Source organism: Callionymus lyra, chromosome 9 (assembly GCF_982586985.1).
Source record: "Callionymus lyra chromosome 9, fCalLyr1.hap1.1, whole genome shotgun sequence".
Classification (NCBI taxonomy): Eukaryota; Metazoa; Chordata; class Actinopteri; order Syngnathiformes; family Callionymidae; genus Callionymus; species Callionymus lyra.
In genome coordinates, this window is record NC_141826.1 from 8424399 (window position 1) to 8441053 (window position 16655).

General features: G+C 37.7%; 2 protein-coding genes across 5 annotated transcripts in view; one reads left to right on the plus strand and one right to left on the minus strand.

The window, feature by feature from the left end:
- The window catches only part of arhgef9a (Cdc42 guanine nucleotide exchange factor 9a), a 64476-nt gene extending 56756 nt beyond the window's left edge, over positions 1 to 7720 (plus strand). For 3 of the 4 annotated variants that reach the window (XM_087799605.1, XM_087799607.1, XM_087799609.1), the window contains one exon: positions 2046 to 7720. In XM_087799605.1, the coding sequence (XP_087655731.1) occupies positions 2046 to 2221 (176 nt within the window). In that variant the 3' untranslated portion in view covers positions 2222 to 7720. The remainder of the gene's footprint in view (positions 1 to 2045) is intronic. The other variant, XM_087799608.1, reaches the window with a different exon arrangement.
- Positions 7721 to 10240: 2520 nt separating this feature from the next.
- Positions 10241 to 13943, minus strand: LOC148071744 (ankyrin repeat and SOCS box protein 12-like). The gene is made up of 4 exons (XM_087799649.1): positions 13839 to 13943; positions 12020 to 12334; positions 10449 to 10977; positions 10241 to 10386 (listed from the first exon to the last, which is right to left on the minus strand). Exons 2-4 carry the CDS (start codon positions 12296 to 12298, stop codon positions 10241 to 10243), a joined length of 954 nt encoding a protein of 317 aa, XP_087655775.1. The 5' UTR covers positions 12299 to 12334; positions 13839 to 13943.
- Positions 13944 to 16655: the final 2712 nt, after the last annotated feature.

Genomic DNA, 16655 nt, shown 5'->3' on the forward strand with positions numbered 1-16655 from the left:
TCTTCCATCTCCAGATCTATAATTTGAACAGCCGTAGTTGTGATGCTTTTTGTAGCCGAACGACATCGTAGACTGAAGCTGAACGCATATTAACAGCTTTTCTGTTGTCTCTATTTTTGGCCGCTCTTCTGTTCTCAAGTGTCAACTGTGCTATTCAAACAAACACACTGTCAGCAAACACGGAAGAACAATGTCTGTTTGTCCAAATGTCTGGATCCATCTTCGGGCGGCCCGACGTGATTGTTTGACTGCGACAACGTTTGATTGAATAGCATCTTTAGTTTCTCTGTGCCGTCGCAGCAGCTGAATTCCACTTCCAGAAACAATTCAGCCATCTTCATATGATCACACGAATCATATCTCAGGTCCAGTACGCAGGAATGTCTACCAGTAGGACTGCGCAATATCAGGAGAAATTGAAAAAAAAGAATTAACATTGCTATTCTACTTTAGGTTAAACTGACAGATTTCTGTAATCTTTTTGAAAAATAGCAGCAAACATTCTAATACTTGAGCTTTCTTAAGGGCTCTTTGTAGAAAAAAATAAACTTGAGTTATTGGCTTTAAAAATGTATTAGCATATATTTCTACTCACCCTCATGTCTACTGAGGGTTGGGATTATTTTCAGAGTAATCGGTTCCTTTTTAGAGATATAGGCAAAAATATAAGTCCATTTTACAGTAGCAGCTGGAGCATAGTTGTCTTTATCTTCGTGCAAAATTTTAAATACTTCAATACTGCTCGTCTGTAACGATCATCATAGAAATTCTTCCGAAAACACTTTAACAAGTCTATATTTTAAGCTTGTTTTTGGAGGAAGATGCTAGGCTATTAGCGTAGTGTGTTTCAATGAGGATACACTAGTAGCTGGATCTGACAGATTGGGAGTTCCTGCTACAAACATGCTTAAAATATAGACTTGTTTAAGTTTTTAGGGAATCATTTTTCTTGTCGAGGCTTCAATACAAGATGGATGTTAAGGACGAGCAGTATGGAGGTATTTGGTTTTCTTAAGTTTGTCTTTTTGGACGAAGACAAAGACCAATGAGCTCCAGTTGCTACATTAAAAATGGACTTGCATTTTTGTCTATAATTCTAAAAAGGAACAGATTACTCTGGAAATAATTTCAACCCTTAGTCAACATGAGGGATGAGTAGAAAATGAGTTGGAATTTTGGGTGAACTATTGCTTTAAGCAGTACATAGTCATGGAGAAACAAACTGAAGTAAGGCAAGCGTCCGTGGACAATGATGTCTTTTGATGACGTAGAGATTTGGAGCAAGATCTGTGGCGATATGAAGGAGCGAGAAGAGAAATGGAAGTCAGGATGTGTAACTGAGAGAGACAGGAGGGAGAGAATAGGTAGAGTAGAGAAAGAGAAATGAGTATATCAAAGGGACAGCGGGAGACAAAGGAAAGGAGGTCAGATGGTTTGTACACATGAGGAATGACAATGGACACGTCAGACAAAGGATGTTGGAGATATAGGATGAAGTAGGACGTAAAACGATCTGTCATTTGACGGTAATGGAAAATCTGGAGGAGGCTGAACTATAGCGGCAACCCTTAGCATTAGCCTGGTCAGGAATTGAGTTAGCGAAACATATTTTTGTTTTTAAATTGATCTAAATTGTATTTGACTTGGCCTGACTCTTTAACATCAATTGTACATTGAATTATGTGTTTGCCTAAATGCTACATATACGTAAGCATTATAATTTGATTATTATATCATTTTTGCACAGTGTTGTACAGAAGCAAAATCATACAAAGAACAAAAAGTAATAGAAGATGTTCAGTTTGGTCTGATTCAGATGTAATGCGGTCGTAAAATATTGTGCAGCCCTACACATCGTTTGTTTTTCATGCTTGTTTGTGTGGACGCATGACTCGATGTTGTGTTGTTCGCCATGTTTTTCGATTCAAAACTGACTTGTCTCCTCTCTGCTGCCTCCTGTCTCCCTTTTCTTTTTTTTTTTTCTCGGCCTCCTGCGCTGATTCCTTCTTCCTCTCTTCCTTCCTCTTCCACACCTGCTTTCCCAGGTGTAAACAGGTGCACGCCCCCCTCATACCCGCCCCCACAGGACCCCCTCAGCGCGGGCCAGTATGAGGTCTCGGAGGACATGGCACAAGGAGAAGTTTTTGAATTCAATCAATCCAAAAGAGGCCAGGCTCCTTTCTGGCAGAATTTTAGTAGATTAGCTCCATTTAAGAAATAGAGACGCGCAGACTCTTGTGAAGGACCTGCTATTTTTCTTAGAAGCACTAAACACTGGATGACGGAAGGAAACTCTCGAAAAAAAGACTTGAAGGACCAATGAAATTAGAGCGGAGAGCAGCACGAGGGCTGAAGACTTGGATTAACTTTGGAAACAATTTGTTATTCATATATGTTATTAATGTTTTTGTTTCTTAACCCCTTCCTCCTCCCCTACACCCCCGAGGATTCTGCTCATTTTTTCATCTGAATGTTCTGGAGGTTCTCTCAGATTGTGTACTGTTCCCCTCGACGCCGGGTCGTTCCTCGTATGATTGTGTCTGAGATCTCGCTGTGCTGCTATGTGAGATTGCTGTGTGCATTCTTCTGAATGTGAGATTTAAAAAAACTAAAACAAGAAATGACCGAGGCACGTGAAGGACCTGCGAGGATCGACCGTCCACCCAATGAAACTCACTACTGACTTCGCTCCACTCCACGGACATCTACGTCACCCCTGCATATCGACTCTCTCTTGCTCATAGAAGCTGCTCGTCATCCGTGTTTCCTCCGCCCACTCCCTCGGTATCTCTCTACCCACCTGCTCATCCTCTCTGACTCAGAGGACAAGCACCATCCGTCTGGAAACCTGCCCACCCGCCCATGATACGACCAGGGGCCAGATCAATACCTGGAACGTCAATTCAATATTTACATCCTCTCACTGAGCACTTTTGACAGGGTATTCATTTCCCATCACGCAGAAGGTTGTGGTTGACTTTAAGGTCACAGTTCACAGATTAGCAGGTTTCAGGATCCCTGTGTAGAATAAGACCCGGTCCTCATGTACACACGGACTCAAAGACACAGACTTTTTTTATTTAAAAAGTAACTTTTTGGACACAAAGAGAAGCAAAAAATAATAGTAGGATAGATTTACAGGAATAAGTCAAAATGGAGTTTCACTACAAAATCCGACTTAAGTTACACCAAAGGTGGAGGTAGAGATGGTCCTTCTGACAGGAAGTCAACCAATGTAAGCAACGTTGGTCCGGGGTCGTTTCTTATAATAAACCACATTAGTCCAGACTTTAACGCACAAAATATCAATATATAATTCTATGAATGGGAGAATCCATCCACATTAACTTTGGTAGCTTAAAGCCGACACTTTCAGTAAGATACATGGGAAAGGGTTAGAAATAACCTTTACTTATTAACTTACTTACTTCATCAATGATGCAAAGTTAAAAGGTTAAAGTAAAAGCTAAAAAAGGCAAAATCAAGTCAATTTTAATGTAGACAAACTTAAGACGCACTCTTGTTGTGACACCTAGACAAAGGGAAAAACTTAAACAAGTCCATTTTTTAAGTTTGTTTGTAGCAGAAGCTAAAAGGCTAACAAGCTACACTGACAGGAAACACACCGCGAGCGCTCCCAGTGTAGCCTTTCATGGACAACTAGTTTCACAACCCAAGCAACAACAATCTAGTCAATGTTTAACACATGATCAATACCACTGAATTCCATCCAATGAAAGCCATCCTTGTCTTAATTCAATAAGCTTGCGCATCTTTGACTTTGCCAGAAGCGCTTCTTAAAGCTCTGAATGATCATCAGTAGACGCCATTCTTTGGCCTGAAAGAGTTTCTCAAACATCTAACCAGAAAACTCCACTAGAAAGGGTTTGATCTTCACGGAGTAAAATTAATTAAACATGTCAAAAAGCAGTTATCTGAAGACACTTAAGAGTTCAACTAAACTTCATAATATAGGATATTAACAACAATATTATTTGCCTCTATCATGTGGTGATATATTTCACAATGTGTTTCCGATAGTACCTTGTGTACATGTTGACCGGACCTCAGATGACACCATTGGTTGACCTCTATCTTAGAACCCTATCTGCGCCTCCTGTCCACCGAATACTAAACGTCAGTCCTGGCAGCTCACCTGGTGTTTGTTTTGTGTCCAAAAGGAGAACTCTGTTCATTTGTCCGTTCTTAATTCGGCCATCCACTGGACTCGAAATAGCTCGCACTGGAAATAAACCCACTTTACATAATCACTCCATGACGGTGGCAGTGACGCCAACACAAGCAAAAAAAAAAAAAATCGTACCACGACCTCGTACTTAGCGGGGAGCAGGAGTGGTCTGCTGGTATTTATAGAACCTGTTAGACTCGCTGATCGAATGCGGTCAGGAGGAGGGGGGCGGTGATTTTATCTGTGACATCCTCCCTCAATTGATTTTTGCGTCTAAGGGAGGGGAAGAAAAAAAAAGAAGAAAAATTGGCCCCGGTTTCAAACGTTGGCACTCCTCCCCGTCACGTCGTTCTGGCACTTAGCTCGACGGCTTTAAGTAAGTTACAGGGAACCGCGGCCTGATCGGATTGATTCATTACATCAACAATGGCCCTGAAACTGCTGTCGGAAAAAATCCTGGCTCAATCACTCTTAACTGGATGCAGAGGAACGGACAGTTGGGTTCCACACTTTCTACAGACCAACCTTACTGTTGCTGGGTTTTCAATGGGCGGCTTTTTGAAGGTGATGTTGGAAGGCGACCCGTCGGGAGTGTCAATGCCAGTCCTGCTTGAAAGTATGTGCCTACATGTGAGCATAGGGGGAGCAGTTACGTCATCAGCCTCGTGGTGGCGCCCTCGCTACTTCTAATGGAGATTGGGTCTTTTCTTTTAAGGCTAACAAAGCTTCCAAAGGGGAAAAGGTGAAAGTCTTTTGGAATGTTTCTTGATAGTTTGCTCCGAGTGTCTCTCTGCAAAGACATATCTCGACTTATCTAACGATGCCAAACCTTGCGTTAAGCTAGCGCTAATTATGCCCCTAGTGGTGACACATATCACACGTATCGTAAACAAGTTTCCGTTACGAGCGACGGTGCGTGGACACTTTGGTCAAATTGTCACTGTAGATAAAAAGTTACTGCCGAAAAACACAACAGGAGATTCGGTCAGAGAGAGTTCCGACCAGAAGGTCACCCCCCCCCACCCACCACGTTAACCTCAGGTCAAGTCCACAACCACGTTCTCACCACCACCATCCCAGACCCACCCACGCACCCAGGCCTCCCCGACACATGATCAGCCCGTCGTGCTGCGGAGCAGAGAGACGCTATCTTAACCAGTGCCTTCCAGCATTCCACTCGTGATTCTCTCCTCACTTGTCTCTGGCAGAATCAGTCATGTTGACCCCCCATGCTTGCAAGTGTGGGACTCTCTTCCTCCCTCTCGCCGGCTCACTCATGGTGGGAATCCCTCGCTCCACGCAGACAGGAACGAAGGTCCACGTCCACACTGCAGGTGTTCGCTTTTTGGTCTCACACTTTTGAGTACTGGGATGATTTCAAAAACTTTTCTCAACAAGAATAATCTTTTAGTTCCGTTCATCAATGATGCTATCAATACTTTGAGCACAATCATTTTTTTCAATTGTTTTAAGCCAAAATGCTGTAAAATATTGGTTGAAAATAACTTTTTGCTAAGTCGTTACAACTTATATACTTATACTTAAAGAAGTTCCTATTTATTTATTTCTAAATGATTGAGAATTTATTAAATTGTTTAAAAAAAAATGTTTCTTTAATATACACAATTATAGCGGTACATATAAACTATGAAACTAAGAGAAAATGTTCACATTATGGAAAAGGTTTGCTCATAAATTTTAATAATCTAGATATTTTTTGGCATTCAAGCAAAATCGAAAAATGTTATTATTTAATTAGAAAGAAAAATAAAAATAAAAAATGTATATGACTCATGGGTATAAGTAAAAAGTTTGAATGATTTATGCAAAACGTTTGAAAAAATATATAATAAAATAATTGTATTTTGACATATCTCCCATTTTAAAAATGTTCAATTTAACCCTAAACGAACCCAACATTTTTTGTTTCTCTTAATGTATTTGAATGTTTTATCTAACATCCACAATAAAAGATATCAGCAGGAATATTAATTTAATGGATCCATTTTCAAAAGGTATGCTGAAAATATTTGAGTTCTAAGTAAATAATGTAAAAGAAAAGAATAAATATTTCTTAAGAACAAACAAAATATAAAGTATTCTAACCATTAATAAAAACAACTGCCATTTCATTGCTTAACTTTTAGTTCATTTTAATTAATGAAATATTAAATGTTTGACTTCAAGTGTGAAAGCCACGAGTGTGGGCGTGGCCTCGTCCATCCGATGACATCACCGTGGAGCCTCCATCCATGAACTCACAGTAAAAACTATTGCACAAAGAAAAGCGGCTCATTTGAGATGTTTATAAAAGCTGGAGTTTTTATTTTATTCTTCTGCGTCGACACTTTATTTCAACGTTTTATTTAAAGAGACAGCAGGAGTCAGTAGAAACATTCAAATATATTCTAACGGCTCCACGAAGAGTCGTCTATTTTAACCTTTATCAGCGACACACTGTACATAGTGTAAAAAGAACAGATCATATATTTGGATATTCAGTATTTTGCGTTGGAGACGGATGCTGTTCCGGTTCTGGAGTGACGGGCGGGGCGGGAACAGCACTCGGGGCAAATGCATGCTCGTGGCATCCGATATTTTGCATGAGACTCTTAAATCTTGTTTCACTTCCGATTTTTTTCTTTCCAGGATGATGTTTTATTTGTGAAGCTGTCTCACTCTCGGGTCTGTCTACCTGCTCACTGCTTATCTGTTGATCGGGGGGGGGGGGAAAGATGTTTAAAAATGGAAAAAAAAAACTTCTTTTTTTTGACGCCAAACTACACTGAAAACAAACCGCTGGTTATTTTTTGCTGAGGCCAAACGGGTATGATTTTTCTATGGCAACAGAGAACCAAATAGGTGTTAGCACTGATCGTGGGTGTTTGTGTATAGATTTGTAGTCACGGAGAAGAGCTGAATAAATGCAAAAGCTCCGGGGATGAGCTAAAAATAACCCTAATCCTGGAAACACTCTTCATTGCAATTCATATCATGCCCTTGTTTCCAAAATGATCCTTAACTCGATGATGTCTTATTTATTATCAGTATTCTTTTTGTGTCATTTTTTTTTTTTAAAGCCAAATTGTCGAAAGAAACTCTTCTATTTCTGATCCCGCCGAGCATTTCCGCTCCTAAAAAAACTGGAGAAAAACGAGTCCCATTCTGGAATTTCCTCCTAACGATGCCAGGACGTTCACGTCGTCACCATTTGCGACGCTATTTTCTACAAACACGTATCACTGTATATGAACATGTAGTCGGAGGTTTCTCTGGAGACGTTCTCGCCACCATATGCAAACATCTGTCCGTTACCTTTTTTCTTCGCCGGGCTTTTGAGTTGGATTATTTGTTGTAGATGAAACTGAATTCAATCCAGAAACTGTGAATGGGAGAGTGGAGATGTCAACTGTATGTACATTATATGTTTTGATGTAATCAGACGCACTGGGACTATGTTGTATTTGGCTGTAAAAATGAATCCATATCTGATATAGCTGTACTTTTGTTGAGAATAAAACCTCTACAGAATCGCGTGTTTGTGAGTCGACCAGGTCGTGACATGAAGCTTCATGAAGCCTCGTTTCAGAGCTCAGAAGATGAAGCTCTGGATTGAAAAACAATGGTTGATGTATTTTTCTATTTAAATACTTTTTCTACTCTTGTAGTATTTGGCTGCTCAGAATGTGTAGTTATTTTGAATACATATGGTACTTGTTTACGTTGGTTAGTGATGGTCTGAGGAAGCTTCCCGAAGCAGTGTCATGTTGTTTAGAGGTCAGTAGGTGGCGCCATCAGTTTAAAAATGATGTGATTTTTCATTTGAAAAGTTATTCAAAACATATGTAGAAAGTGAAGCGACCGCCATCTAGTGGACTCTGAAAATATTGACACTGCTTCAAAGAACTTCAAACTTTTTTTACTCTATGTATTTTACTCATACAACTCTAATACTTTTGTGTCTGAGTATTTTTACTTTGCATTTTTCTCCATTTTAGATTACTGTTGTGTTCAAATACTTTTAAAAGCTTTTTTTTTTATATAAATTATGAATACGTTTTTACTTCAGTATTTTTGATCAAGTACATTTTTAAAACTTTTACTTGTACTACTTGTGACTGAAAAGTAATTAGAGATATTACAAAGCATAATTAAAATTTGGGTAATTTCAAAATCATATATTTATTTTAAGGTACATTTTGAGAAAACACATTTTTTTGTTGCTAGAAATATAGGCAATCTTTGGTAAGCCAAAGACCATTTGTTATTATTGTGTTTTTTTTAATTAAATATTTAAAAAAAAAGTATATTTAAAAAACAGAACAAGATTAGAATAAAAATAACACAAGGTCATATAGTTTTAGATATAAAGCGTTGGTACATAGTCTTCATTTTGAAAGGCCACTAGATGGCGCTCTTAGTTTGAAAATAATGCCAGGTTTCATTGAAGTAGTAGACCAGAGACAAACATTATAAAGCAGAGAGTGACATCTAGTGGCTGGTATATAAAGTGTCTTTACAACACATGCCTCAACAAGGCCTACTCAACCATTACTTCTAGCAAGTAATTAAATGATAAAACTTTAATTAAAAAAAACTATATTATAACATTATTGACCAACTAAATAAACGTGCAGCCAAAAGTAATTTATTATCATGTATTCTAAGATCTATAATACAAAAGTTATAAAGTAAAAATACACTGGGAAAAACACTTTTTGAGTCAAAATACTGAACAAAACATTCATATAGTACTAGTATACTAGTATAAAAAAATAAAATAGCACTTGGATAATAAAGTAGCTGTAGACAAAGGGTAACATTCAAAAGTATAAAAGGTACTGAGATACAAAAGTAATTAAGTGAAAGTACTGAAATAAAAAAGTAATGAGATTTACAAATTGATTAAGTAAAACCTGACTACCCGAAGTACTCTAATGTAAGTAATGTGTAAAAGTACAGTTGGATACAAAAATAATAGTAAAAAAAATGTTTAGTATTAAAGTACTCTGATATAAAATGAATCACACAAAAGAGTAATTAAGAAATATACCAAGGGATAATACTCAAGTACTGAAAAAGTAAAATTAAAGTAATCAATTAAAGTAAGTATAGTAAATATGATTGAGTACCAAAAGAAAACACTGATAGAAGGTACTGTTATAGTACTCGAGTACCCTTGTCTAGAAAGGCGCTTTAGAAATAACCAATACTTACTTACTTACTTACTATTGTTTAGATGTGAATTTCACGAGATACGAATATAATAATAAATATTCATCCGTGTCACCTCCGGGGCTCAGTACTCGGTTACAAAAGTAATGTACTAAAAACACTCAAGTAAAAAACAACAACTTAAATACAAAACTAATACAGTAAATATATCTGAGCAAAAAAAAACAACATTTGTATAAATATAATTGAGTGAAAATATTTTATTTGAAGGAATACTTCAAATCCTCCAGTACAAAGAGTACTCTACAAGGGTGTTGCCTCTAAATATTAGGCCAGGAAAATTTGATACATTTAAATAATATAGTTCACTAAACTCTGTAGTTTTCACGTTAAAGATTTTTAGAATTAAGTACAGTAAGAAAGGAAAGGTTGGAGAAATTAGATTATTTTGTACAATGTTCATGGTGCTCTTTAAAGTGATATTTTTTTGTAGTTAATATTGAACAAAAAATAAAAACTTGACACTAAATATTAAACACACAAATAAGTACATTCGCAAAAAGGAAAATCCACATTTAATAAAAACCTCAAGGAACATAATTTATACATAAAATAAATACAAAAAAAAGACAAAACTTGTAATAAGAATAACAATAATAATAATTAACACAAAGACAAAACACAAATCCTTTCTGAAGATGCGAAAATTACTCATAAATATATTTTAAAAAATCAACCGCGTTCTTCCAGAGACTGTGTGACGTCATCACAGACTGCAGGGTCTCGGCGTGCAGCGTCATCCTGTCCTCTAGTGGTCAACCTCGGTGTTGCACGATACACAGAGAGCCGGAAAAAAACTGAGTTCATGTAGTGACGTCAGAGGAGCCCCCTGCTGGTGTGTTTCAAGTAGTTCCTCAGGATGAGCGGGACGTCCAGACCGTCGATGGCCGGATCTTTGTCGGCGACCGGGATGAGTCTCCTGATCCTCAGCCGGGCCTGGCACATGAGAGTCTTAGGACAGACTACGGGGAGGGAAGAGAGGTTAGACCGGGTCAGATGGCAGGGTCAGGGGTCGGGGCCTCACCTCTCTCCTTGAGCAGCAGGGCCAGGGCCTCGTTCTGTTTGGTGGTCTTGTCCACAATAAGGGTCGGCAGGTACACGTCGGCGCCGAAGTCCAGCAACAGCTGGATGTACTCCACGCTGCAGCCGTACCGCAGGCAGACCTCCAGGACGGTCTTGGGCTGCTTGATCCGGGCCAGCATCTTGGGCTCGGTGCAGTTGAAGTCCGGGTTGGCCCCGTGCAGCAGCAGCAGCTTGAAGCAGTCCAGGTGCCCGTACACGGCCGAGATGTACAGCGCCCCCCTGCAGGCCGTGGCGCTGCACGCCCAGTCCGGGGCCTTGGGCCGGACGTCCACCTCGGCGCCGAACCTCAGCAGCTCCCGGAGGATGTCCAGGTCGCCCTCCCGGGCCGCGGTCAGCACCGGCGAGCAGTTGTTGTGCTGGCTGCCGTTGGGGTCGGCGCCGGCCCTCAGGAGGGCCACCACACAGTCCAGGTGTTTGCCACTGACCGCCGTGAACAGAGGGGTCTGAGCCTTCACGTCCAGACTGTCCACCTGCAACCAGAACCAGTTGAAACCTCTGAAGACCTCAGTGACTTTCTCCACTCACTCTCATAGCGACATCTAATGGTTAGAAGTAGTACTGCACGATTTAGTTTAAATTGGACAAGCCTGCTGTACTTTTTTTTTCTATTTTTTTATAGTCAGGACTTTTGAAATAAAGGACAATTATTTGACTTAATTTACAACATATTAATATTAATGCAATCATAGTTTATTTTGACCTTCAAAAGTTTCTTTACAACATGATAAAGATATGCATCAACAAACCCAATTAAAAAACACAACATGGACAACAATTTGAATATAGGAAAATAATATTTTTACTCTGGTTGCAAGTGAACTGGAACTGGATGAACAAGCTGAGTAAAATACTCACCTTAAATAGTGTAGAGTGTAACAAAAAATTAAAATACTTGAAAAATATAAACTAAAATATATAAAAAATCGAATTCAATTAAAATATATTCTTCATTTTGGGTAATTTTGGAAACATATCCCAAATATGAAAATGTTTTTTTACATACTTTACTCCTCTAGTTTTCTTTTTTTTTCCATTTAATACTATTTCATATCTTAAAACTATGCGCTAAAGCTAATTGCTAACCGCTAAAGCTAGCTTTGCCACCTTCCTAATACTATTTAAAACATTTTGTTTTTTGTTTGTTGCTAACAGAAAACCAGTTTATTATTGTTGCTGTTATAGTTTTATTGTGTTTATTTTATTATGTGTACTATATGTCTTGATATTGTGTGTATCCATTTATTTCTATTTTAAAAAGTATTATGTTTAAAAAATGAGAAGTTTACATAAAATATTGTATAAACAAAACAACAAATAGTCATAATATAATAATTAAAAACTAGATCGAATCCAAAATGAGAAAAATGTACTAGATTAAGGCTAATTTATGTATAACGTTTTTACGTATTATAATGTATACATTAAGGGGAAACAAACAATAATAATAATAGAAAAAAGAAAATGCAATTTTCTGATAGTGAATTTTCATAGTGATCGCTCACTGATGCTGACCTCGGCTCCGTGCTCCAACAACAGCTCCAGACATCGCAGGTGACCCAGAGCAGCTGCTGTCCTGAGGGGGGTCACAGGGACCCCCCAGCCACTGCGAGCATTGATGGCCCTCCTGTAGGCCTCCTGGGGCAGAAGTTGGGCGAGCAGCGGGGCGTCGTCGGCGCTCACGGCGCTGTTCAGGGCCTGACACTGTTCGCCGTCCTCGTCTCGGGGCTGCAGCAGCGAGAAGATCTTGGAAATGTCCATCAAGCTCATGTTGACGACTCGGCCCACCACCATCGTGTGACTGGACCCGGGTCAGACTTCCTCCATCGGCTGGACAACACAGGTCACAAGCACAGTTTCATTTTACACCTTGAACATTGCTATTGAGGAGGTACCGCAGCGGCCAGTACCTGCAGAGACCTTGGACTAGAAGCAGCCAGAACACATTATGGATCCGGGTTTGTTGAGTATGGGGGTGCGTGGCCACTGACAACTACATCGTCATCTTTTTCTTCAACTATAGCTTTTATTATATTATTATATGAATAAACATAATTCTAAACTATTTGTCTATATAAACTAGTTTATATAATAACATTAAGGTATTTTCTCACACACTGTAATGCAAAATTAAAGGAGATCATACACCAGTGTTAGCTTAGTTCGCTATCCACCAGTCTGTGGCTACAGTGGATACACTAGCTGGAGTTAGCGGTTAGCTTGAGCCTTCATGTATTTTGCTAGAAAACTGATAAAAGTATGACAAATTTGGTGGAATTATATATATATATATATATATATTAAAATCTTATTGTAAAGTTATCAACACAAATTTTAGAATCAGAGGTTGTGAAGAAAACAGTGATTGCTAGAGGAAAGTGGCAAAGCTAGTTAGCATTTAGCTTTAGCTCATAATCAGGAAAAAAAAATTGTAAATACTATTCATACATATGTTTTCCATGTTATATGTAGAACTCAGGAAACAAAACTTAAACATAAATGTTAAGTAGAATTGTTTCAAATGAATAGCTTTTCATGTTTTATAGTTCTTTGTTTTAATTCATCAGAGCTATGATGTACAAAATAAAAAGATTAAAATAGAGTTTAAATCTTATCACTGTACTTGCATATGTTTCTTCCTCGAAATCTAAATTTCTCCCGCAGTCCACAAACAAAGAAATAGTCAAAGGGTGACAATAAATATGGGATATTGATAAAATACGGCTTCATTTTAATGTAGGATTGAATATAAATTAATAATAATGGGGTTTTTTTTAATATTCTTTCTTAGCACGACATAAAGTTATGAAAACTTAACTTAAATTCCCTACTTTTTGTATACATTTTCATTTATAGGTCAATTATAAAAATTAAAAAAGCAAAATCACTTATCAACAAAAATAATAATAAAACAGTTGATCTTATTGCTGATTATTTTACCCGGAGTCCATCCCAGCTACTCTGGGTAAAAGCGCAGGTTACCCTGAACAGGTATTGTAATTGCACTAGAAGTGACTAAAAAAAAGAAGGATGAAACATACCTTAACAAGATTTATTTGAGTCTCTTCTAACGCTTTGAGTCGTACACTTTAATGTAGAATCATTTGCACCAAAAACCACAGCAATAAGTGAGAAGCGAGGAGAAGTTCATCAAAGAGAAAACCATCCAGACACGACGAGGTAAATAAGGGGATCCCAGCATTAGTGTTGACACATGAAGAGGAACATGAAGGGAAAATAAAGTCTGAGGGAGCAGACGAGCTAAAAGTTTCCTCACAGACGAACAATCAAAACAGTTTGTTCGGCCCGAACTGAAAACTCTGCCAAAACTCACCTGTTTGATGTTTTTTTTTCTTCCACAGGAAAAGCAAAGTTACCGACTTTGAAGACACATAGTGGAGTGGAAATCCTCCAAGGGGAGCCGTGACGCTCTGACAGGGGGTTCGGGGGGAGAAGTGCTGTGTAAGTGGGTTTGTCGCACAGGAGGGCTGCAGCTTCTGAGGGCTGGGGGGCTAATTTTAGGCCACAGATGGGTCTGGCTGGACTTCCATTCTTGGAGTGTTGAGGCCCAGTTTTATAATTAGAAAGGTGTTAGATCAGTGACCCTGGTGTGTGTGTGAGTGTGTGAGTGTGTGTGTGTGTGTGTGTGTGTGTGTGTGTGTGTGTGTGTGTGTGTGTGTGTGTGTGTGTGTGTGTGTGTGTGTGTGTGTGAGTGTGTGTGTGCGTGTGTGGGGGTGTGGGCGGGAGAGAGAGACAGAGATAAACAACAGTCTTACACCCCAACAACTTTATCACAAAATCCCATCACTTGAGAACAAGATCATTAATTCCATTCTCCTTAAAAACACACACATATATATATACATATATACAGTACATATATATATTAGTCATGTATTCGTATATATTTCAGCATACAATAGATCTAAATAGTAAAAGAATATGTTTATTTCAAATAAAAGTTAACAAAAATGTGGATATAGTAGATATATTATCATGTATAAATGAAAGTTTAACAATAAAGCACAAATATTTAAGACACAATGTTAATAAAATTGAAAAAAAAAACTGTGTTGTTCTCAGTGTTATCTTGGCCTTTTAAGTATATACTTTATTGAATATTGTTTTGATTGTTTAAGCGCTTTGTGACCCTGGTCTGGAAAAGCGCTATATAAATATAAATTACTTACTCACTTACATAAAAACAATTAAGTATAACAATATGCAAAGTTGTGTAATTTGGTATACGATATAAAACTTATATCAAAGTATTTAAATTATGACAAATTATTTTAAATATACAAACAAAAAAAAATTGTAGACCAGAGTCGATACATTAGCTGGAGTTAGCGGTTAGCTTTAGCCGTCATATATTTGACCAGAAATCAGTTGAGTTAAAAAAAAACACGTGCTTGTTTTTTAACTATACATGAATTTATTCACACATATTTTAGACTCAGATGTTATAATTATGAGGGAAATTAAAAAACGAGTGGTTGTTTGCCGGAGGAAAGTGGCAAAGCTAGCATTAGCAGTTAGAAATTAGCTTAAGAGGATATTTATAACTATAATTTGCACCCTGTACTAATGTACATATGTTTCTACTTTATGTGTTTGACCCTTGAGAAAACACTCACGTAAAATGAAGTGTAATTGAGTCAAATCAAATAATAAAATAATTAAAACTGAGTTTTGTCATTATGAATGGATTCAATCTCTTGTTATTGTAAGTGTCAGGTTGTCTCTCGGCTCCTTGTGTCTCCTTCACGTCCTCCTGGTCTGTATCCACGTCAGCTGCAGGTCTGTCGTGTCCGAGCTGCTCAGCTGTTCAGTGACATTCCCAGGTTTTCCTGGAGACTTTACATTCCTCACGGCGACACATTCTTCACATTTCAACAACAGCTCGGATCCTTCATGAGCCCTTACACCGTGTGAGGTAAAAATAGACAACGTTTAGCTGGAATCTGAACTTTGTACTCAAGATGGGAGAAACAGGAAGTTTCCTAAAATAAACGCTGACTGCTCAATATCAGGTGGAAAGTGTTTTTTTTTTTAATGGCGGCGGCTTTTTTGAAGGGCCTCATGTGGATGTTTGTTTTTTTTGATCCAGCCTCGATTACTATCTATCGAACAACAAACAAACATTGGCAGAGAGCAGACAAGGAAACAAACTGTTCTTGTGTACTTTGAGAGGGAACAACCAGTCGCACACACACACTTGCACCTGGAACACTGCATTTATATAACCAGCGTAGATTTAAAAACATTAAATATTTATTAGAAAACTAATCATTCTTGTGAGCCGGGAGCCATTTTCTTTAAACCGACTTGAAAATACACCTCGGAAATTGCATTTTTCAAACTTAATATTGAAGTTTTATTGATTTAAACTTTTTTCATTTGTTTTCTATGGCGTCCTTCGATTACTCTTACCATATCCAATTATAACATGGTTTTAGCGAAGCCGCCTAAAGAAACAGTGTCTTTGGAAGTAAGGAAGTAATTTATATTTATAGAGCACTTTTCCACACAAAAGCGCTTAAACAATCAAAACAATACTCAATAAAATATATACTTTAAAGATCAAGATAACACAGAGAACAACACAGGAGTTCCAGAAAATCAAGGAAAAGCCTGCAATTTTTATTTAAAAAATGGTTAGAAAATGTCAGCCTTAAAGACCAGAAAGTAAAACTGTAGGTCATGCATTAATACATTTAAAATATATATAAATTCAACTTTCTTGATTAAAGAAAGCATCATGTTAGTAATAAATACATTTATGTTTTCTCTTTTTAAAAAAAGTAAGTAATTTTTATTTGTATAGCGCTTTTCCAGACCAGGGTCACAAAGCGCTTAAACAATCAAAACAATATTCAATAAAGTATATACTTTAAAGATCAAGATAACACAGAGAACAACACAGAAGTTCCAGAAAATCAAGGAAAAGCCTGCAATTTTTATTTAAAAAATGGTTAGAAAATGTCAGCCTTAAAGACCAGAAAGTAAAACTGTAGGTCATGCATTAATACATTTAAAATATATATAAATTCAACTTTCTTGATTAAAGAAAGCATCATGTTAGTAATAAATACATTTATGTTTTCTCTTTTTAAAAAAAGTAAGTAATTTTTATTTGTATAGCGCTTTT

Coding starts and splice junctions, on each gene's coding strand:
- LOC148071744 (XM_087799649.1), bottom strand. CDS start 12,298: ATGGTGGTGGGCCGAGTCGTCAACATGAGCTTGATGGACATTTCCAAG. Junction 10,978..12,019: donor TGTTGGAGCACGGAGCCGAG/GTCAGCATCAGT, acceptor TTCTGGTTGCAG/GTGGACAGTCTGGACGTGAA. Junction 10,387..10,448: donor CCTGCTGCTCAAGGAGAGAG/GTGAGGCCCCGA, acceptor CCCTCCCCGTAG/TCTGTCCTAAGACTCTCATG.